Source organism: Paroedura picta, chromosome 9 (genome assembly GCF_049243985.1).
Source record: "Paroedura picta isolate Pp20150507F chromosome 9, Ppicta_v3.0, whole genome shotgun sequence".
In the NCBI taxonomy this organism is placed as follows: domain Eukaryota; kingdom Metazoa; phylum Chordata; class Lepidosauria; order Squamata; family Gekkonidae; genus Paroedura; species Paroedura picta.
In genome coordinates this window covers 15,109,548-15,134,324 of record NC_135377.1, presented here as the reverse complement: position 1 = coordinate 15,134,324, position 24,777 = coordinate 15,109,548, and the positions used below count along the sequence as shown (strand labels likewise).

Sequence of the window (24,777 nt, the reverse complement as noted above, 5' to 3'; positions counted from 1 at the left end):
AGGAAGGGTAATTCAAAAAGGAAGAAGATAAGGATTGGTAAACCTCACAAAAGGATAAAATGCATCAGTTATGCCACCAAATTGGAAGTGCTATGAGGGGAAAAGAAAAAAAAACCCTACCTATCATTCCCTGAACAATCATTAAATAATGCAATAAGGAAGGAGGTAGGAACTGCAGTTTCTTCTCTTTCAAACAGGGGAATATTATTTTTTATATTATTATTACTGGGGCATCCCAAACTTTCTCCAAAATCTCTGGGCAGCTTCCTCCCACCATCTTTCTTGTACAGTTCCCCAATATAGTTCCTACAGGCACCACAACACCCACTGCTACTTTTCCTGGCATACATCAAGTGTTTTTAGAAAGTGGCTGGGAATTTTTCTCAGCAAGGCTTCTAGTTGGCTGTACAGCTTCTAGTTGGCAGCCGCGCATGACGCAAATGCGCAATCGCACATGTGTGACCCGGACACGCATGCGCGGGAGTGCTGTGCATGCACATCTGCAGCTGTGCACGGCGCAAACGCACATGTGCGGCCTGGCCCGGCCCTGCGGAGGTCTCCCCACATTTCTGATTGGCAGGATTCTTCTCCAAGAGCACTTCAGTGCTATCTGAACTGAGTTTTAGTTTATTTGTCTCAACTGAGCAGAGGAAGAGAAATCCCCATGTCCTTGTGGGGAGGGAGTGCTGTTTCAGACCAGTACCTAACCTTTCAAAAAAAACAACAACAACACAAAGGTCTCAACACTTTAAAATCTGAAATGTCGTTATTAGACCTGACCAAATTCAGTTCAAGTTACTGTGAAATCACCCTAGTTCTAATGCGGTGCTGCTGTCATCATCAGAAATGTTATGATGTCTGGCATACTTGATTCACCACTGTGTAGTCACAGATAAATAAAAGATCTAAACTAGTTCTTGGATCATAAAAGAGAGAGAGAGAAAGTTCAAAAAAATCTGCTGTCTCTGTAGAATCCTGTACCAAATTTACTAGAAAAAAAGTTCAGAGAGAACATGTCAGTACTCACTTTATAGCCAGCCTTTAAAGGCAGACTCGTAAAAAGCAAGAGTGCAATTGGGCAGTTTGGTCATATTGGCAACAAATCACTGATTCATACAGCCATTGTTCCACTTTCAAGTGCTTTGTTTTGGTTCTTGTCTCGGCTTGAATATATCACGTAGCTTTGCAGAGCTTTGTGCAGAGAATGTGCTGAGAGTACAGAAATTTCCTCATCTGCTAGAACCTTTCTAACCCAAATGCACATTAGAGAACTGCATTTTACTAAAAAAAAATTGCATTTGTCATAACTGATGAACATGTGCATAAATATGCATGTAAATATGCAAGAGCTTCTTGTGGCGCAGGGTGGTAAGGCAGCAGACATGCAGTCTGAAGCTCTGCCCATGAGGCTGGGAGTTAAATCCCAGCAGACGGCTCAAGGTTGACTCAGCTTTCCATCCTTACAAGGTTGGTAAAATGAGTACCCAGCTTGCTGGGGGGTAAACGGTAATGACTGGGGAAGGCACTGGCAAACCACCCTGTATTGAGTCTGCCATGAAAATGCTAGAGGGTGTCACCCCAAGGTTCAGACATGACCCGGTGCTTGTACAGGGAATGCCCTTAACTTTTATATACATATACCATCAAACATCAAACATCTTACATCTTCAACCCGCTCCGAGCGTAGCGGATTAAATAATCGGTTAAGGGCCCCGAGGGTGGGCCCTGTCCATGATGAGGAAGGGTGCCCATAAGCCCCTTCCCCTGGACTGACACTCGGAGGGCCCAATATTATTATTCTAGAAGCAACACCCATGATATGTTCCAGACTCTATCCTTGGAGAGTCACAGCCATGGAAATCAATTGAATGGAAGAGCAGTGTAATGGAAGAGCAGGAAGAGCAGTGTAAAGTAAAGGTTTAGATATCTATAGATTCACTGGGCATTTCCACACATTAATAAAAATAGTATCACATCCGTGGAATGGCAAAGCACAACATTTGAATGGAGAAAAGGATAAAAAGGTTATGCCTTTTTGTATATTCAGGTTTGTCTGATGCATACTTGTGATATAACCAGAAGCCTTGAAGAGACAATTCTACCTTACACAACAGTTTTACATTTCATGGGAAACTCTTCAGGTCTAGTTTGTCCTCTTTGAAACTAGGTGCAGTGAATTAAACAATTAAAATGACAGTGGAAATATAAAAGGCAAATCTAAGTCATGTTAAAGTACTTGGCCCTTCTGCAGTTTAATTTCTGTTATTCAATAAAGGTCTTTAAACTATCCTTCAATTTGAATTTACCTTATTTGGGTTGATAGCGGTGATGACCCAAACACACTGAGCATTACTGTCATACTGGAATGGAAAGTTTGGGGATGTAAAGGTTCCACTGGGTCCCTGAAGATTAGATCCACATGTCTTTACTGTAAAAGAAGGAATAACACATTGTAATAGTCATACCACAATATTAGATTCAAGAGTTGGTCTGAAGCACTCGATGGTTTGAGGAAGGGTGCTTGCACTCGAAAGCCCACACCTTGAATACATCTTTGTTGGTCTTAAAAGTGCCACTGCTTTGTTATACCACAATATTTTTATACATAGCTAATATTAAGATGTGCATGTCCGTTAGAATTACTGCATCAGCCCCAAACTGGAAAATGGTTTAGACATAAGATTTATTGGGAGGTCGGAAAGATTTAAGACTGATCACCACTGACACAGTCAAAGCTGTGGAATTAGCCAATTATATTATTATTATCATCATCACTATTACTAGTATTATTATTGACCAGTCTTGGACAGGACTGGCTTGTCAACACTTCTTAGCAATGACCCATCCTTTGGCCAATGAAAGGGCATCATCATTCTGCCTCTACTTTGTATTACTTCCTGTAAGCTTTAAGGAGAACTCCAGCCCTCTGAACCCAGGTCTTCAGTATGTAAACTAAAATTATGTATAGAGTACTAAGTAGGCCGTAGCATGGAGGAAAAAATGAAACCATTTTGGATTATGCTGGATTCAATTTGGGCTGAATTCAAATAACCCAAACCACCCTTCAATGGTTCAGATTCGGTTGAATCGATTCAGCCGAATCTGAAATAGTCTGAAATTATTTCCAGTTCACACGCCTCCCCCACCATCCCCTGGCAGTTGAGTACCTGGGAAAGTAGGGGGAGGCATTTAAAAGGCATGCCAAGCAGCTGATCATGACATCTGAGCTGCTTGGCATGCTCTCTCCCACACATCATCTCAGGTGCGGCTTGAGAAAGATGGGAGAGGCATTTAAAGGGCTACCCCATCAGCTGATGTGTCATGATCAGCTGCTTGGGGGCCCTTTAAATACCTCCCTCCCAGTCTTATCTGGCAGTGGACAGCAGATGATCATGACACATCAGCTGCTTGGTGTGATCTCTCCCCCACCCAACCCTTCGTTTAAAGTGGCTGAATTGTGACTAAAGCAACAAATCATGATTCAACCACTACTGAGTCATCCCATATAAATTGAAGGGATAGGTTATTTGGTTTGGATAGGTCTGAAAAGTACCCAAAGCAGCACCACCACCCAACCTTAGTTATAAGTGGTTAGTGCCTTAGGCTTCACAAAGCCTTTTGGCCTTGGACCTTCATGTTTTGTGAGAACTCTACCTTTGTGAAAAAAAAGAAAAGACAAGGACGGATAGATATATATCCCACAAATTAACTGAGATACAGGTTATTCTGGATTTCTGGGAGCTATTCTGACTGCTGTTAGGGAACAGTAGGTCCTTGGTTTATTTTTTTAATGTTCACATATTAAATGATGCATGTAACAAACATCTTGAGCCAAATCAATTTCTTGTAAGAATAAGCTCAAATATTTGATTTAGATCAGCAGAACAACTATCACACTTTATTAACACACTAAAACATGGTATACATTTGAACTGTGGTTAGGTCTTGCCACTTGTAAATGAAAGAGCAAATATTCCCTTTTATGATTTGCTTTTTATACACATATCTGACAGCTGCTGTTATTTATATAAGGTTTTAGTTATTAGATGAATTGATATATCCAGAAGGCATATCCCACGGTCACTTTCCTCACTACCATCTGTTATTATAAAGAAAATCTAGGATTTTAATAAGGAAAACTGCATTTTATAAATATAGAGATTACATCCTGAAACACAAAAATTAAAATTGTATTAGAGTAAATACATGCACAATTTATGCATGCCTTTGCATAAAATATTCAAACATTGATACCCTTGCATTATTACATTCAGAATAAATGAGTATTTTTATTCCAAAGGGGGGGAGGCTTAGAGGAGAGTTCGCCACAGGAAAATATATATCAAGACCATTTACTTATTTGTTTAATTGTTGTGATGAGATAGAAACAAATGCAATTTTAGAAATCACACATACATCAACGTGGATTAACATTGGTGACTTCAGAGCGGATGATCTTAACCTGGAATCCACACAAGTTCATTTTTTTATTTAATGCATTAATAAAGAAATATGTATATTATATTAAAGGTAAAGGTATCCCCTGTGCAAGCACCAGGTCATGTCTGACCCATGGGGTGACGCCCTCTAGCATTTTCATGGCAGACTCAATATGGGGTGGTTTGCCAGTGCCTTCCTCAGTCATTACCATTTTACCCCCCAGTAAACTGGTTACTCATTTTACCGACCTCAGAAGGATGAAAGGCTGAGTCAACCTTGAGCCGGCTGCTGGGATCGAACTCCCAGCATCATGGGCAGAGCTTTCAGACTGCATGTCTGCTGCCTTACCACTCTGTGCCACAAGAGGACCCGTATATTATAGAAGAAGAGTTGGTTCTTATATGCTGCTTTTCTCTACCTGAAGGAGGCTCAAAGTGGCTTACAGTCGCCTTCCCATTCCTCTCCCTGTTATACCTGAGGGACCGCCTCTCCACCTACACTCCTCAGAGAGCCTTGCACTCTACTACATTCAACCTCCTGGTGGTCCCTGTCCCCAAGGAAGCCCGCTTGACCTCAACCAGGGCCAGAGTTTTCTCCATTCTGGCCCCCACCTGGTAGAATGAGCTCCCAGAGGAGATCAGGGCCCTGACAGAACTTAAACAGTTCCACAGGGCCTGCAAAAGGGAGCTCCTCCGCCAGGCATTTGGTTGAGGTCAACCAAACCATCGCTTCCAGTTGGCCCTAAAGCCCCTCCCCTCTACAACCAACACTAATCGGTTGCCCACAGGGTCCAGTAAGAGTTGAGCTGAGGCTCTCACAATTTCTATTTTATGGTGTTATTGTTATGATGTTAAGTTATTATTGTTATAATATTACTGCTGTTACCATGTGTTAATTGTATCCTTCCCTGTTTTCTGTAAACTGCCCTGAGCCCTCGGGGAGGGTGGTATATAAATATAATAAAATAAACAAATAAATAAATAAGTAAATAAGTAAATAAGTAAATAAATAGATTTGGTGAAAATCTCATTTTATGTTCTATTGTTTCCATATTTACAATTCCTTCATGACCCTCACAGTTGGAAGCAACTTGGCAAACACATAGACTCTCTCTCTACAAATTCTTGTTGTTTGAAGTCCATGTTTGGCCCTCCTTTTTAGGCCACAAAAGAAAGTTGTAGACATTCTAGGCCAGGTCAGGGAAGTATCCAATGCAGCCCTTCCTCACTCTTCATCATCTCACCATGAAATTATATATAAAAATAAATAAAATGTATGGAGGCCTTGATACATGATTATGTTGAAGATTCCATGATACAGGTTGCAACGGTAAATGAAAAAGAGGCCTCAGTGATACCTGCCCCCCAAATACTGCCGATCCAAAAACAAATGTAACCAAACAAAATAATTAACTTTTCCTTTGCAGTTTATAGAGTAACTGCATTAGGTCAACAAACTCCACCATAATAAAATAAATTAACATCAATTTTCTGAAGGTAGGATGATTCCAGCTAACTTAGGGCCCTGAATTTTGCACCCCTAGCCCCCCTCCCCCTTGTGGCACCTACCAGTGATTGTGATTGGACATTTAGCATTGGGTGTTTGACACTCACTTGATTTAATGCTGCACCAATCAAAGCCTGCAGATGTCTATAACTGAGCACAATACCTTTCTCAGTTCCAAATGCACACCAGCAATCATTTTTTTAGCAACAGTTATTTTGAACTGAACGAAAAACGTGGAGGATTTCAGATGTGAAATAGCTATCTCCCACTGTCTTCATAGTGTTCTGCAGTTTCATCCATTATCCATTTAAGCAGCCTCATTACAAAGAGAAATCCTTTCTCAGGTTTTACCCCATTAGCCTGCGCAGCCTGTGTTAGTTAAAATATTACTTCCCAAAGTTCCTCTGCAGTCTAATTTGGTACATTCGCATTAGGAACACTTCAAGGGTACCAGTCCCAGCCATGTTTCCGTTCTTGAGGACAATCAGCCTTGTTCGCTACCTTTAAACAAAATGGCCTTATGCTTGAAGAGTTCAGTTTCTCTGCCAGTAGCATCATTATGTTTAGCTTGCTAATGACCCTGCGGTTTTACTGGTTTTGCATTAATAATTTTCTTAAGCACATCACAAGCACTGTGGGTTTATTTATTTATTTACATCATTGTTTTGGACTGAAATGAACTCCAGTGATATATGAGGATTGCACAGTATGTTTTTCGAAGTACAAAAACATCGGACATATATCCCAAAATTTAAATAATATGTACATGGGGAAATGGGAGGAGCACTCCCAGAATTTGGCACTTAAAATAATGTTCATATACCTTTAGAAATAGATACTGCAGCATGTCAGGTTCTGCTGGGGGTAAGTCTGAGTCCAGAGCTGTCTTATCTTCCAAGGCTGCTTTTATTTGGGCAAGTGCCCCAGAATACTGCCTCAGAATACAGCAAAATGCTGAGGCTTGTGGTCTCACTTCCTGTCTCAATGTTGATTGGCTGATGCTTGTGAACTCACTTCCTGTTTCCAACCTTGATTGGCTGAGGCTTGTGATCACACTTTCTGTTTAAGTGTTGATTCGATTATTCTTCCTAACCTAATTCTTTCTAATTACAGCTTTTATGTTTTATTCACATTTTAATTCTTGTTTAATTCTTGTTTTAATTATTTTAGTTTGGGTTGGTTGATTTCAATTATTTAAAAAATGTGTTTTTGCCATGTATACCCTAAATTGTTAGATACCTTGGTGCTCCTTGTAAGGGCAGTCAAAGGGGATACATATATATATATATATTAAATCAGTGTATAAAAATGTCCATGTATAGAGTGACTGACATATACCCTCCTCATCTGTGCATTAATAACTCATTTGCACTTTAATTGTAAAGCTGATTTAGACTGAAGGCTGGCTAGAATATTTCATAGTATTGTTAATAGAATTACTGAGATAATGTATGTAAAGTATTTTAAGTATTATATAAATCCTAATAGCTCAGCCCTATTCCTGTTCACTTGGCAATAAATAATGCTGAGTTGAATTGAATTTATTCCTAAATAAGCATACATAGCAGGCTAAGTATTATTATTAGTGGTAATGCACTAGTTGACTAATCTTCAGATTAAACCAGTTAAAGAAGTTAATACAGTTTGCAGATCTGAAAATTGCAGTTGTGCTAAATGCTAACATCCAGTTTTGTTTTGCTGACATTTGGCAGCCCTGTAAGGTTTTCAAGGCAAGACATTTCAGAGGTCATTTGCAGTTGCATGTCTCTTGTCTTCAGTTGTATGCCTTAGTGGTCTCTCATAGACTGTTTACGCACTGGAGTTTTCATGCCGGGCTGGAGACTAGAGTTTTAGTTGTGGCAGGTTGCTCCACCAATTCCTGCACCCACATGGGGGAGCATTTGGCCTGGTGCACCTCATCCACCCCCGATATGTGCTCCCGCATGGGAGCTGGGCCAGTGAAGTTCCCAGTATGTAAACGGTCATACTGTGTTCTCAAATACTGACCAAGGCCCTAATGAAAGCAATCTAGGCCAAGGACTTAGTAGGATATAAAACTGGTTAGGATGGCCCAGTGAGGGGATAAATTCAATGGATCACAGGCAATCTGCGAATGGTGCTGGAGGTTAGAGTCATGCTTTTGCCATTTATCAGAGTTTGCATTTTGGTCCTAAATTGCAAACAATCAACTGGAAACAGCTGTCACTGGGGATCAAAAAGCCCACAACTTTTGTAATTGACTTCTTCTAGGAGTATACTTCAAATTGAAGTATATCATCCAATTATAAGAGGATATCCTATGTTCAAAGGCACCAAGGTACTCAGCAACTGGATAATGAGCGCTCTGACACTGTAGAAACCTCTGATTACCAACATTCAGGAAGAAGTTCACACACGGACAACAACTGTATTTAACCTGCTCTACAACATCAAGACACCAGACCTTCATTACAATTTACCATTATTCCATGGACATGTTTACTCCTGCTTTCTACAATGACTCCTGCATTATTTCATGTTATTGTTGTAAAATGGTAAATAACCAACATCGTTCACAACTGTGACTATGAACCATCACATATTGTCATATAGCTTGCAGGGATACTGAAGAACCATTGAGTACCCCAGGAAAAAAAAATGGTCCACGCTGGGAACTCCATTGGAAAGAGCCATGAAAGCTCTGCAGCAGTAACAAAATATGGGACACTTTCCAGATGATAAAATTATCTCTGATTTAAATCACAAACCGCAGCTCTCAAATGAAAGGCCTGCAACTAGCAATAACAAATCAGTAGTTCTGAAGGTTTGCTTTGCTGATTTGCACACAACTGGAATCTTCCTTATTTGTAAAGTATGTCTGCAGAATGCTATCATATTTCATAGTATAAAGCATGCTTCTCTCCCCCTGCACACATACTATTTAAAGTAATTTATGAACAGTGAAAATCAGGTTTTATTAAAATTAATTTTATTGTACAGAAATGTCAGTCTTAAATGGACTCAGTCATGTTGGGAACACAGGAGTTTTGTAGTAAACGTATGTTTTTTTAAGAAGAAGAAGAGTTGGTTCTTATATGCTGCTTTTCTCTACCCAACAAAGTCTCAAGGCGGCTTCCAATTGCCTTCTCTTTCCTCTCCCCAACACAGACACCCTGTGAGGCAGGTGAGGCCGAGAGAGCCCTGATATTACTGCTAGGTCAGAACAGCTTTATCAGTGTTGTGGCAAGCCCAAGGTCACCTAGCTGGCTGTATGTAAATTATTTTAAAGTGAGATACCTGATAAAGAGATCTCTGACCTCAGAAAATCTAACCACAGTTATCTATGTGACAATCACCTCTGATGTATATGGGTCTACACATAACCTAGACCTGGAAATTGCAACTGGTACAAAAGGCAGTTGCACAGGTCCTCACTAGGAAAATGAGCCCAACAAGTAGGAGCACAGGAGGCAAGTGAGATCATGCTGAGAAGAGAGAGTGCCAGTTGAACAGCTGTGGAATCAAACTAGATTGTGTAGGATTCTGGCCTAAATGAGACCACATCAAGAGCTCCAGAAAATGTCTCTAGCTGGGGCTGCTATGCGTTAATCTATTTAAGCTGAGGGCAAGGAAGGGAGGTCTGTCGGATGAACCCGTTCACAAGGCTGAAACACCCTGCTACTCTGTCCCAGACTGTGCTGAGTGGTAGCCTGCAAGTTCTCAGTCTGAAAGAGACCAGCGTAACAAGGAAGCCCGAGGCCAATGATCCCAAATCACTAATCTACAAAAAGGTGGAAAATAGGCAGCCCACTAACTGAGAGCAAACTGAAAAGCTAACAAGTCGAGAAAAATGAATCACAAAAACATAATAATAATAATAATAATAATAATAATAATAATAATAATAATAATAAGTAATGCCAAGAAACAATCTTGTTAGAAAAGTAAAGGGAGATCAAAACAAACCAGAGCTTAATCTGCACAGAAACAACAAGAAGAATAACACCTCTCCCAAACTACCTTACCCCAGAGACCAAATAACACCTGCCTTTACTACCCCCTCTCCCAGGAAACGGTCAGAAGAAAGTCTAGCTAGTAGTAATGAACTGGTCATTTAAATGAATCCAGCCAGCCTGTTGAGAAAACAATCCAGCAGAGTCTAGGCAGCATGCATCTGGCCAAGCAAAGCATATCTCCCAGGACACAAGGAATAGCACAGCACAGACATGGCACAAACATCTTCTCACACCTAATGACTGCTGCTTAAATTTCCCCTGCCCTCCAAGGAAGACTGGATAATTGGCCAGAGCAGCTCTTTTGAATGATCCCAGGGCTAAAGTTGACTGGGAGAAATGTTGTCTCCTAGGCAATGGGATGCAGGCAAGTCTGTTAAATTCTTGACAATTCATCTACAACGTTAACTGATCTGGGAGTCATTCTGCGAAAATGTTTGTCTGCATCATATATAGCCTACACCGCCAGAAGCCAGGTGGTTGGATAACTTTTAGGGTCGTCAATATCTGCCAGCATGCCACTAAGCTAAATACAGAAGCCTAAAGCAAGGAAGCAACTTACCTGGAGGTTTAATTACCATAACAGTTTCATGCCAAAATTGCTTAAAAAATTAGAAACTCAGAAGAAGTTGGAATGCTATAGAGTTGTGGAATGGTTACAACTTTCAATGCTGCCAGAACTTGGCTTGAAGAGATGAGTGTGATACTAGGAAGTCATAACGAATTTTGGCTCAGATAAAATAGCCGTGGGAAGGCTGGTATTATCAGTGTCCAAAAGACAGAAAGACTAAACATGGAATGGACTTTTATTGAGTAATATATTATTAGCTGATGGGAAGTTTAGTATACAATAATGAAGGATTCACTAAAAGAAATATGGTTGTAAATAATCTGGTCTACAAATGAAGCTACGGGGAAAGGCTTCCAAGTGTTCTACTCTGGACATGGATTTCCATGGACTTTAAACAATTGAAATTGCTATATTTTACTAAGCAAGTGCAAAAACAAACAAACAAACAATACAGATGCGTACAGTTTCAGATTCGGCCAGAAATGATTCGGCCAAAACTAAAAGGCACAATAATCCTTCATCTTTTGGGGTTTCTTCTGAAAGGAAGGGGAAAGAGATCACCTGCCAATCAGCTTGTTGTTGTTGTTGTTATATTTATTACCCGCCTCTCCTCAAAGGCTTGGGGTGGGTTACAGTTTACAGCACTCAGATAAAAACCCCAATACAATCCATTAAAACCCATATAAAACCCAAAATACATGCAATACAAACAACCCCATAAAACCAAGATGTTGCAGTGAAAAAACTCCTCCAGGACCTAAAACCCCAAATCTACTTCACCTAGAGGGGAAGGTGCAAGAGGGTGCTGATAGACTTTGCTACCACCACTCCTATGGGATGATGGTGGGGCCCTCCCACTGTGTAAATCCCTCCCAAGTTGGTGGGGTTGCCTATCATCATCAGTTGTTAGATGCACATTCTCCCCCCTGTCTTCTCAGGCACTGCCTAAGAAAATTTGTGGGGGGGGGGCATTTGAATGGTAGCTGGATCATGATTTGGCTACCCTGATTCAAACCATCTGAATACAGGGAATGGGCGGCTTGGCTCAGATGAGCCCAAAAAAGTATCAGAATCAGCACTGATTCTGATCAGCAGAACCTCCAGTACCTATACTTTACTAAGGCTGTTGAAGATGAGCATTGTGGAAGGTACCATGACCTGGATGGTTCAAGCTAGCCGGATCTCATCAGATCTCAGAAGCTAATCAAGGTTGGCCCTCATTAGTACTTAGATGGGAGACCACCAAGGAAGTCTATGGTTGTTCTGCAAGGATAAAGGTAAAGGTAAAAGTATCGCCTGTGCAAGCACCAAGTCATGTCTAGCGTTTTCTTAGCAGACTCAATACAGGGTGGTTTGCCTTTCGCTTCCCCAGTCATTACCGTTTTATTCCCCAGTCATTCCCCAGTCATTCCCGTTTTATTCCCTTCACCAGTCATTACTGCAAGGATACGCAATGGCAAACCACCTCTGTTTGTCACTTGTCTTGTTAACCCCTATGGGATTGCCATAAATTGGGTGTGGCATGGCAGCACTTCCCACCACCATCAAAGTAGACAGTGGATGCTCATGGAGGGCATGTAAACAATTTTAATGAATATGAATGACATAACAACAGGGCTGTTTAAATAAGTGTTCCCCTTAAAAACAAAACATCCCTCACTCCCCAAAATTACTCAACTTCCTTGTTGCCCTGTCAAGTTTCTACCTACAGACTGATGCTGTTGCACTGGTTGTTATTCCTTGTGTTTCCCTGCCAGCATATGCAAATGGCTGAGCAATACAGACACTTTGGGACTGAGCTTAAAGGTAAGCCAACAGTCAGAGCAGCTCCCTCTGTCTCCTTGGGGCCATTATGCCCATAGTAGGCTTGGGATGGCATTCCCCACTTGATGCTGTAAATTTCCAGGCCCTACCAGCGTATACTATCACCACTAACTTCCTTCATCCTCAGAACGACCAAATACACAGTTGGTAGAGTAGGTTGCTGGAAAAATTGGCCCTGAGAATGATACTTTTGGAAAGACTTTTTTTTTTAATAAATGGCATCGAGTCCAATGCTTTGGCAAGGGTAGAATGCCTTGGGCCTGGAATTATCAACAGCAGAGTGAGAAGGGGAAGGAGTGCATCTTGCCAAGACTATGAACCGTCAGAACAATTGGCTGCTGGTCTTTCTGTGCCCAAGGCTTAGTAAATCACATTAATATACACAATAGTCAGATACTGAGTCAGAATATTGTTTATCAAGGCCAGTATTAGCAGTTCTGCAACACTTCAAGGGCTAAACTAAAACCTCTTCACTCCCCACTACCCTAAAATCTAGAAATGCTAAGGATAGAACTTTCCACATAGAAAATATGTGTTCTACAACTAACTTCTCAAAATATGGAATGCTTTATGAATGTGTAAGTCATCCCTTCATACGGACCATGTATGTCTTGACTTGGATCCAGCCACTTTGTTCACTCAATTTCATACAGTGCCACCTAGCCTGTGTCCTGCAGAGGTATTTTTCATGTAAATTCCATTTGTCAGTATAGCCTTCTTGGTAGAGTGATGATCCCTTCTTTCCCTTTTTTCACCAGCAGAAAAGCCAGCTGAATCCAGTTCCATTTCTGTACTGCTACAATTTTAGTTCATGTACAGCTGAAGTAAGTCAACTTGGAAATAAACAGGTATTGAAAACATTCAAGCCCAACTAGGTCTCCACAACTTGTGGAGTCCAACACTCTGTCTCACACAGTGGCCAGAACCCAGGTGCCATCAGGAAGTCTACCAGCAGGACCAGAATTCCAGAAACCCTTCCACTATTGTCCCCCATTTCTCCAAGATAAAGAGACCTAACCTCTTTATCCTTACTTCATGAAGAAGGTGCTCCATCCTCTTAATCATTTTAGTTGTCCTTTTCTGCATTTTATGTCATAAAAACCTATATGTCATGAAAAGCTTCAAAAGCCAATTTTTACCCACTAGGTTTTAATTACTAGGGCAGAATATTTGGTGGTACTTCCTCCTCCAGAGCTATTAGCAAATTTAGCATAAGAAGAGACAACATGGAGAGCTAGCTAAGGAGTCAAAAAAAGAGCCAAACTCAGAATGCAAAGCTGTTTCACATTTACTGAAAGCTATTATTATATATCCCTAAAATATATCCCTATAAAGTAAGCACTGTAACATTAGAATGCATGAACTAGCCTGAATTGTTTTATCATATTTTGTACTACACTCTACAAAATAACTTTTCTCAAACAAGTAATCTGCTAAACTCCACTGTATTCTTCTGCTTTATTAGGAGGAATTTGTTGTTAGATTAAAATCATTACTCATGCACAATTCATTGGCTGAATAGTTCTTATTATTATTATTATTATTAGATTTATATCCCGCCACTCCCCGTAAGCTCGTGGCGGGCAACAATAGTCTTTGTCCCCATTAAAATACCCATTAAAAGACTTTAAAACAACTCAACATGGCAGAAAAAAACACCCAGTATTCCCACCCGCTGCTATCAGAGCGCCATGGAAGATGGGAAGAAGATATAATCTATTAGACCCAAGGGGGGGATTTTTAGGAGGGATTTTTGTATTTGTAATCTGCCTTCTCATGAGAAAGGCAGACTATAAATGAAGTTCAGTATGGTACCTTGAGTATGTGAATGTTATTGGCAAATTTAGTGAACCAACATTGCCTATTCCACAGACACTGGATGATGCACTTTCAGTGGGCTTTTGCAGCTGGATTTAACTAGGTGAAACAGAAAAAAACCAACTTCTAAAGTTCACTGAAAGTGCATTATCCAGTGTGTGAGGAATGGAAGCAATCAGAAGAAGAAATAGCAAAAATATTCTGCTGATTTCATTTGCACAATACACCCAGGTGTCATCATTACTTCAAACTGAAACAGGAGAAACAAGAAATACTGCAAGATGGCAATCCGCATCTATCATTTTGTTTTTACCTTTGCACACTGGTCGATGATCACTCCAAGCAGCAAAAACTTCTGCTATTCTCTGACAGGTGATACTTTTTGCACCTTGTAGTACATAGTCTTCATCGCAAGAAAACTGTACTGTGGAGTCCAGGCTAAAATGGAAAACATAAAAAAGGGGAGAGGAAGCAATTTAATAGAGACATAATATCAAACTTCAAAGAGGTCTAGAAATATATATATATATATATTAATTGTTTTCATCAGTTGCCACAGATCAACTCATATGGAATAATCGACTTGAGTCTTATTCCGATAGTGGCTGAAATGCAGATGCTTGTACTGTAAACTTGGGGGATGTGTGGTCAGAAATCTATCCTTATATTTGCATGTAGTTTCTTACTTTTCTACCCAGAGTCTACCCATTTGAATCTACCCACAGATTTGAACATGCATGGGAATTCCATGGAGTCACTCAGGTTCTCTTGTATACAGACATAAACTGAAGAAAGGTAAATTGGATTCACACTCTCATACTTTAAAACAAAACTGGTTTGTGCAAGAGTTTGCACAATGTACTCAAGAACACATTTTCTTTCCCCTGGCAGGAAGTAAATCAGATAGAACAGAACAGAGGCTGGGTTCCAGATAATTGTTCTATACCTGCAAAACTATAATAATATCAGAAATAGAACCTGGTGGATTACTGTGATGCCCTTGGTAAATATAAATCCTTTGTATTTACAATAGAAGAAAAGAGGAGACTGCCGAACAGAAGCCTTGAATGCTTCTAATGAGGTAGAGATGTTAATATGCATTTCAGGAGAGTATTGTGTGTCAATGTTAGAAAGTATTAAGGGCTAATGTCAATTAAACTTAATTAACGTACTCAAAGAAGCTTAAAGTGTCTCCTAATAATTGTTTCTGAGAAATAATGGATTACAACCTTAAATAATTTGACCCATATGTTTCCCTTTTAATCTAAATAACAGTTGTTGTAGAAGAGGGTTTATGCCAAAGTAAATGTGCAGTGCCATCCTATGCAGAGTTCCACCTATGTGAGCTTCAATGAGCTCAGAGGATGGCACTGCTGGATTTCCATCCCTCTATCAGCCAGGTGAGCTTAGAAAGTGGATGGTTGTGCAGGAAATTTCTGGATTTATTTATTTACGTTTTCTTGATGAGCCAGCAACGTTTGGCAGAATCTTTCCGTGTAGATTATCCAGTACATGGACAGCCTTTGTACTGGCATCTACCAGGAATATTCTCATTGTGACTCTCCATTTTGTTATGCTAACCTGATAGATAAGTCTTTATAAAAGTTGCAATTAATTAAAAAAATATATACATATGTATTATTTCCAGTGTTGTGAGTGTTACCTAAAATCTGAGCCTATTCGTTTTCCATTCTCAGGTTCCCCAGGATCAGGACACAAATTGGATGCCTGTTTAATACCGCCTTCATTTACTGCAAAAGAAAAAGAAAGGCTTAAGATACGTAGAGAGATACCTGTGGGAAAACACTTGGTTCCCTTAATACATAGAACAGCAAACAGAAATAAACAGTGTCGCAATACATTAATATTTTTAAATGATGCAATTTTTAATTATACCCCACATTTATAATTGAAGTCTGCACAACTTTTATCTGCCAAAACCTCCCACAAATACTAGAAAATCTATCTATAATCTATCTATCTGTCTATCCATCCATCCAGAATTTAGTACCACAATCTCCTGGCTTATTCATTGAAAATTGGAAAGTTGGAAGTTCCAGGGCATTTATCTAACTCTTTGCCACTCAAAGTTTCAGGGGGACATAGAATATGACGTTAGGAGTTCCTTAGTTAATTCTGTAGGTCCCAGAGACTGGAGATTGTGAATTATAAACAACACAAAGAATAATACTTGGTGGTAGGTTTTGGATATGAACGGTTATTATGGCAATATAGAAACTAGGTAATGCCCCTTTGTGTTCACCATTTGTAATGTACAAAGGTTTTATTTACATAGCCCTGATATACAGAGTAGAGAAGATTCAGACAATGGCCCTGTAACCTTCTTATTTCTTCAGTGCCAGAGATACAACTCTCCTACTGCCAGTGTTATGCCAGAGTTAGGATCACTGTGCAAACACAGTGACCTTAGATAACAACAGAAAGCTCATTTATGCAATGATGGGTCCAATATTACTAACATGTGTTTTATAGAATTGGTATTTCTTCCTAATGTGTGTGTGTTTGTATGGGTGAGTGTGCACACACACACACAATTTAGGTTTTCTAGCATCTGGTTGGAGATGTTTAGAGATCTCCTTGAATTATAACTGATCTGTAGACTACAGAGAGCAATTCACTGGATAAAATGGAATCGAAGGAATTGTTCCCGTTAAGGTGCCCCCCTCCCCAAACCCAAGACTGTCCCTCCCAGATCACTAGGAATTTCTCAACTCATAGTTGGCAACCCTAGTATACATACACTCACTATCCGTAGACTCATTACTAACAGAGTTTGCATTACCCACTCATGTTCACCATACCAGTTCAAGCAAAATTGCTAGGCTCTATTCATAAACTTTACTAAAAATTCCAAGAATATCATGTTATGGAATTAAATTCAAGGAAAGTTTCAACAAAACAAGAGGTCAAATAGGCAGTCATCTAAAACCAGACTAGATGTGATCAAGCTGTCCAGAAGTACAAGTCCCCCATACTTATGAGTTTCTCTATATGCAGTGTAGAATGGCAGAACTTCAAACACATGGTAAAGAACACATACTATATGTGTACATCTCCTTTTTATTTGCATTAAAGTATACTTCATTAACATAATTTCTGAACCATGTTCCTTATCAGAGTCTCTGAGACTTGAATTTGACCCTTTGGGACTGTGTGTACTTAGACATGATAGTACTTTTCAGGTATGGTTCATCCAATGTCTGACAGGCAGTATGAAGTCCCTGGACTGGCCATACCTAATACAAGTCTACCTAGGTTTAGAACGTGGACATTTCCATTTATCTAGCCAGTAAAATATTACTTTTGTCTTTGTGAACTCCTGTTTCTTATCACTCACATATTCCAGATCTACCTTTTGATAGAGCTGTAGCCTCACCTTGAAGAATATGCCATCAAGTTGCAGCTGACTCATGGTGTCCCTATCCATAGAGGATTCAAGGCAAGAGATGAGCAGAGGCGGTATATTATTGCCTTCCTCCATATTGCAACCCCCGTTTTCCTTTGTGGACTCCCATCCAACTGGGGCCAAAACGACTAAATTCACAGATCTGACGAATTCAGGCTAGTCTGATCTGTTTGTGTATGGGGATGCTATACCCACAAAACCTCTAAGGAGGAGGCTACTCTCACCTCTTTTGCTGTGAAAAGGTCTGCTGGGAGGGAAAGGGCATGACAGAAATTAATGGCTACAGTTCAATGAAATGTCCCCTCAAAATTGTCCTGCTGGATGGACTGTAGTTGATTCACTTACTTTGCTTGTGGGCAATTCAAGCTCCATTCCCAGTGTTCCCACCCAAAGACCCCTTTAAAATTTCAGCTGATCTTTCTTGTGACCACACTATCGAGGAAATTTGGGATTATATAACCCAAACAGCAGCAGCAAAGTAACATGGCTGCCTGCTGTACAGAAACTTTATCTGGGAATCTACTGGGAATCCAATTTAAGGTCTAAATAGGAATATACTGCTGGATACATGAGAGAGGTCCATTCTTCATGGCCTCAAATAATAACTGACTCTTAATTCAAATTCCCATCAAAATAGATCACACACATGGAAAAGGGGGGGAAATGACAAGTCTGTACCTTTCATGGTTGATGCACTTAATTCAGATTAAAAGATTAAGGAGTATGATAATTGCTATTTGTGCACTGTAGGTGAAAAGTATATTAGAAACATTTGACTTGGCTTTTGGTGCCAAATCTAAACCTCCAGCTGTGGACCTGCCAGAAGACTTGACTTCCCCATTAAAAGCACCATTGCTTCATTTTCAGTTCCAGTCTCCAGCTTTGTTTCCTTCTCTTGAATCCTGGCCATCTCCTTTTGATTCTTTAGTTTGTCTTCAGTTCTAAAAACTGGATGGTCTCCATATAAACAAGCATGACAAACATAACGCTGCATGATGTCTGATCCACCCAGCTCAATGCAGCCTGCCAACCATGTACTATAGCCTGCCAAGAATTTGATAACTATCCTGATTATACAGTTGCCAACAGGTAGCAAAACTAGGAACATAATCAAGTCTCTGGTGGATCACCATATGTACCTTAATAATGACGGTCTCAAGGTTGGGAAATTTAAAGCTTACTGCCAAGGGGAGAAAAAAAATGAAGCTACCCTAGAGAACAGTTTCCTATTCAAAAGAAGGCATTTAGCACCAGGTGACCTACATAAAAGTCACAGAAAGTCACTATTTATTCTTCTAAAGAACCCAAAGAGAAAGTGACGCTGAGAGATAACAGGAGATTGATCTTTAGTAGTTTAACATGAATCGATGAATTTCTTTGTTTTTGAGCTATGAACACACTCCCAGACTCTTTATTTTGAGGATTAATGAAGGTCATCTATCTTCCATTTGGAGGTTAATTTCATAAACTAATAAATATAACTTGGCATCTTACAAAAGGAGGGAGGGCTTGAGATACAAAATATCTTTAATGCTCTATTAGTGTTGTTGTTTTGCTATTATTAGAAATAAACTGACAAGTAAAATGGTAAATTCATTGCATACTATTTTGTAGTGGAGTGAAGATTTTCCTTGTAGTTTTTTTTTAAGAATTTAATATCATTCCATCAGAACACACAGACACACACAGACACATATGTGGAAGAGTACAACTACTAAATTATCATGTAAAATTACAAACATTGGAGTTTGATGTGTTCAAGAACAGCTTCTACTCCCAAACAACACTTACTGCAATGGAGATAGCATCCATCAGCCCTTTCTGCATAGGAGCAACATGACTTGAGGGCTGGCCTTCCAACAGGTGGGAAATGTCAGCAACCTCCTTGAAGGTAGGACAAGGTGGGAGGAGGGGAGAGGAAGAAGGGGCTTGGCTCTGCAGCTAGTGAACAAACCACCAGGCTATCAGCTTGCAATGTACTGGGAGGAGGGAGAAGCAAGAACAAGGCCCTTAAGCAGACTCAGCCAGGCCTGAATTACTAACATTTGATAGTTCCCTGGGAGGCAGGGCTGGGGAGGGAGAAGTCCAGCCTGCCACTTCATTGGTCCAAAGCCCTGCTGATCAGGAAGGATCCTGCCTTCTAAAAGAGGGGATTAGAAATGTCTGGGGATGCCCCCTCTCCAGGAAGGCCTTTTAAGGACAGACCTGGAGAGAGTTGAGGAGGAAGAGTAAGGTCTGTACCTTGCTCTGTATGGGAAACTCCTGGCAGTGGTGAGAGAGTTGGGTGAATACAACTTCCACTCCTCCTTTTGCTTAACTGAGGGACTCCTAAGAATCCTCACCAAGAAAAAGGGAATTTGGGGTATGGGGTCTCATAGCCCCATGCCATCCCAGAACTGTTCATGGCTTAATCCATAATTTCTAGATATGTCCAATGGAATATATCTATTCAGGGGAAACGTAAGGTGTGCCTGTAACCTGACAAATGTCAACATCTGCACAACAACACACAACCAAACCAGGAAGCAGGATACTACACTTTCTCGGGTGACAATCAGTTCATTTTTATTCCAATAACTGTTATGTTCTTAAATTAATTCTCCCCATGCCTTGTAATCTAAATGCAATAACATATACAATCCCCATCACATGGGAATGGGGAGGGGGTTATAAAAAAGGGCTTCATTGAGCTTGAGCACAGCCAAGCCTCTTTCACCTCAAAAACATGTATATTAGTTGTGCACAAAGATGTTGAAGCAAGGCACACTTCCAATAGTCTCATGTGATTAGATCACTACAAGCCATTGAGTTACTTAAGAACTGGATGTCTGTACAAAAAAATCTGCTGAACATTCCAAATTGACTGTTCTAGCTTAGTACGTGGAGGAGCAACTTTCTTAAGTGAAAACAGTCTTTCAAAATTTGATTCCAGCTTACAATCTGGACTGGTATAGTTCAAGTTGAGCAGTTTATGTACCACGGTGGTGATCTAATTCTAAATGGATCATGATCAAGTGGATAATCACAAATAATGTGCTAAAAATTACATCCATGATGGTCATGATGTCTATTTCTCTTAAGCTGACCATCCCATCCATTTGTCTTGCTGATTTATGCACAATTTGAAACAAACATTTCAAGTGTATTTTTGACTATACTGTTGGCAGCCTTCTCTATCACATAGGCTGCCAGTTGGACTGATAGCTGCTCTTGGTCCTTACCCAAAATGCATGGGATTGCTGAGCATGATACAAATGTAGCTTTCTTCCCTGCATCTTTCTGGATCTATCTGTAAGGCTGCTGAAGAAATTAAATCCTTTCTGGCAGAAAGTCACACCACTGAAGATTGAGAGGAGTCATTTGCAGGAAAATTAAGTTGTTGAAAGAAACAATAGCCTATTGTTTGTTTCAATGGCCATTCCCTGTGGCAGGGTACTCCCTGTCCTTGACAATGAAGAACATTTCCAATTATATCAGTATTAAAGTATAGAGTGTATTATCTTCTCAGTAAATCTCACTGTATTTTCAGTATGAGATTCTTTTAAAAATTTAGTTGGACCAAATAAATATTGATAAATATTATTTACTGGAAAAAAATATGGAATCCAAACACACATGTATACACAAAATAAAACAAAAAATAGTATGAGAAAATAACAAAGATGGGAAAGAATATTGAATTCTTTGGAATTTTAAATTCCAGAGGAACATGTCAGACCTCAACAAGCGCCAGAGCCTTCTCGGTCCTGGCCCCCACCTGGTGGAATGAGCTCCCTGAAGAGATCAGGGCCCTTCCAAATCTCTCACAATTTCTCAGTACCTGCAAAAGGGAACTCCTCCACCAGGCATTTGCTTGAGGCCGACTGACCCCAAAACAGCTACTGGTTTCCCCCCACAGACACCCCTTCCATGACTGAACAAGCCAACCTACCCAAGGTCTTATCAATGTTACTGTTCCTATTAAAATATTATTCTGGTTGAAATGTTATGTTATGATTTTTATATTTGTTATATTGTTACAATGTTCTATGTAATTACCATGACATTCGATGTAAACTGACCAGAGCCAATGGAAGGGTGGTATAAAAATCTAAATAAACAAATAAATGAATTTGATTTAGACTATCTTCTACTAATGTAAAACAGCTGTGATATTTTATATGGGTCATAATCCAGCTTCAGTTATAGATTTAAGAACAATGTTCAAATCCATTTACTTCCTTTAGGGGTAAATGAAGTGTGTGTTTCCCATTGAAATCAAGGAGTTACACTTTGGTTGGATTATGTCCACACTGTATAACACACATTGGCTACATCGCCAATTCACTTTTAAGTCTCCTTGTTTGCTAAGCACAATAATGTCTTCCAGGGATTTCTGAAATTCTCTTGTATCATACAGTTCTCCCTGTGTGCATATAGAAATTTGGATCAAGTATTATACTTTAATATAACAAAAAAAAAACCTGAAACAACATATATGTGTGTATACTGTGAAAAAAGGTACAAAGGTTAAAAATGCAATAAAATAAACAGTACAGTAAGGTTGCTGCCTTGCAGGAGATTTCCTGGAATTACAGTTGATTTCTAGGATAAATACATTTGTTTCCTCTTTTTCAGGGTAAGTTTTTTTTCAACCAGGCAATTGATAAGTGATAGGAAAGCAGGGCCTGGCAGCAGAGACTCCCACTTCCACTGAAACGGTCTGGCAAGATTACATTTGTCCATTAGCAAGTCTCAACCTTTATTTCACCATCTATCTGTCATTGTTGCAACAAGGATCTACCCATATAAATGATATAGCTGGACCTCATCACCCCTATAGCTTTCAAAAAAAGCGCCTTGAGTCAGTAAAACTCTTTATAAAGTTATTCTATTATTAATGTGCTCCATTCTTGACTCATACAAGAAAATAAATAAAATAGTTAAAGAGAGAACATCCAAAAACAAAGGGAGAGAAAGTGATTTTCTGACGTCTTGATAATAAGGTCTTTCCAACACATCTACTTTTAATTATTAATCTGTATACATCTGCAAATGTACTCCATTTCGTGACAATTTGATGAAATGGCAGCCGTTTATTTTCAAGATCAAGGATCATCCTGTCTGATTGTTTTTAATCTTTTATTCCTAAAATGAGACTTTGAAAAACAGTAATGCAATACAATTTACAATGACTTAAAAAAAAAACCCTCTACTTGCTTGATAAACAGAACTAGCTTAAATATTCAGGTAATCTGAACCAAAAAATACATGAAAAAATACCTTATCAGTATTCTGGGAGGTATTAGGTCAGCTGGATAGATTTTGATTTTTTTAGCTACCCAAAATGGCCAAGCCTAAAAAAACTTTAAAATATTCTGTTTTTATGGGACCACCAAGTAGCTGAATTTGAAGGGTATTTAAAGGGGCTGCAGTCTCTTTAAACAACATCCAGGTAAACTCATAGCCTGGGGAAGGTTTTTAAAGAGACTGCAACACCTTTAAACAATCTGGAGTTCACTCATGCTTTGGTTTGCAAAAAGCATTTAATTTTTAAAGGGACTGCATTCCCTTTAAATGCTTTCCCTCACTTTCAATGGAAAGTGGGGAACAATGGAAGATGAAGGCATCGTTTTAGATTCCCACAGAATTGGACCACTTTGGTCCAATCTTTTTCAAACGGGGGGAGTGGGAAAGGCACCATCAGCTATGCTGCAAATTTGGTGTCTCTACCCCAAAAACAGAATCCCAGAGCCCCAGTTACCCCAAAATCAATTCTCCATTATATCCTATGGGTACTATTGACAGTAATGATTCCCATAAGGTATAATGGAACTAGAAAAACCCAGCATTCTCAAATATTTACCTAATCTGAATACCATACTGATATTCAGAAATATCAAGAAATACTGATATTTTTTTCAAGTTCAATATATCCAGACCTGAAAAATACTGTTGTGTGTGTAGGGTGTGTGTGTGTGCGTAGGGTGTGTGTGAACACTTCTTATGCCTGAATGAACACTGTTCAAAAGACTACAGTGATTCCCATATACAATTTAGCAATGGCATAATTTTAATCTGCTTTAGAATTTAGTCATGTTGTTGTGAGATTTCCGTCAGTATCGAAGACAGATATATCAGTATTCTTTGTGAACAAGGCCTTTGACAAAAGGATTTTAAAATTTCTCAATGACTATTGATCCTCAGCAGGAATGAATTATAATCTCATGGCTATCTTCTCTTTGTTCAACAGACCTGCAGACATGCACAAAAAGGCAGGGTGGTAGGCTGCCAGCAGGCTGGAGAAAAAAGCCAAGATCAAAATCAAATATAATGAAGTCTGTACGTGTGCAAAAGGTGTGCAAAATTGAACACACTTGCAGTTGCTTATAGAGTAGCTCCAAAGCAGACTTGAGCTCCCTGGAGCCTTAAAAAAAAATACAAGGCTGACTTAAATGGAATCATGCCATTGGTAATGTTTTCATTATTATTTCCTCTGATTGCAGTAGTTCTGCAGGGTCTCTAAGAAATAGCTGTGGTCCCAGGGCCTAATAGGGACAGGCTTTGAAGAGGAAACTTCATAAGTTTGCAAACTTAAATGGACTTGCAAACTTAAATGGACTCCGGGGAATGGTAGAGGACAGGAAGGCCTGGAGGATCATTGTCCATGGGGTCGCGATGGGTCGGACACGACTTCGCACATAACAACAACAACATGAAGAGGAGAAAAAACACAACAACAATTTTGTGGAAGGATACTGTCCGCAGCTTTATTGATTACAGATCAAGGAGCATTGGCACAGCATGGCGACAGCTCTTGGAATCGGGTGACCCACCTGCCCCCTGATGAGACCCAACTCCCCTGCCTCCCTACTGGGTAGTGAAACCAAAGTGGCAAGAATTGTGGTTTCCACATGGGAAGGTCTCACTGAGTGATTCCCCTTGCCACCTGGTTCCCCTTGCCACCACCTGCTGCATCATGGCTCAGCCCTCTAAATCCCCAAACAGGGGAAGTAGGCCCGCAGGCCCGTCTCTCTCCAAAGAATCCACACCAATGCCCAAATCACCCAAGCTGTGACAAGATAAAACTTTTAAAACTGCAGAAAAACAAAACAAAAAACCCTGAAAGGTAGAGAGGGAAGGTAGGATAGCTGAGAAAAAAACCAAGAAAAGAAGCACTCTGCTGTTCACAGCGGTGCTGTTTTAAATCTGCTGCCAGG

At 39.9% G+C, this 24,777-nt stretch overlaps 1 protein-coding gene across 8 annotated transcripts in view; it reads right to left on the bottom strand.

Moving 5' to 3' along the window:
• CSMD3 (CUB and Sushi multiple domains 3) overlaps positions 1–24,777 on the bottom strand; it is a 675,220-nt gene that overhangs the window by 313,823 nt on the left and 336,620 nt on the right. For all 8 annotated transcript variants that reach the window (XM_077351631.1, XM_077351632.1, XM_077351635.1 and 5 more), the window contains 3 exons: positions 15,815–15,902; positions 14,465–14,589; positions 2,307–2,428 (listed from right to left, as the gene is read on the bottom strand). In XM_077351631.1, coding sequence (XP_077207746.1) covers positions 2,307–2,428; positions 14,465–14,589; positions 15,815–15,902 — 335 coding nt within the window. The remainder of the gene's footprint in view (positions 1–2,306; positions 2,429–14,464; positions 14,590–15,814; positions 15,903–24,777) is intronic.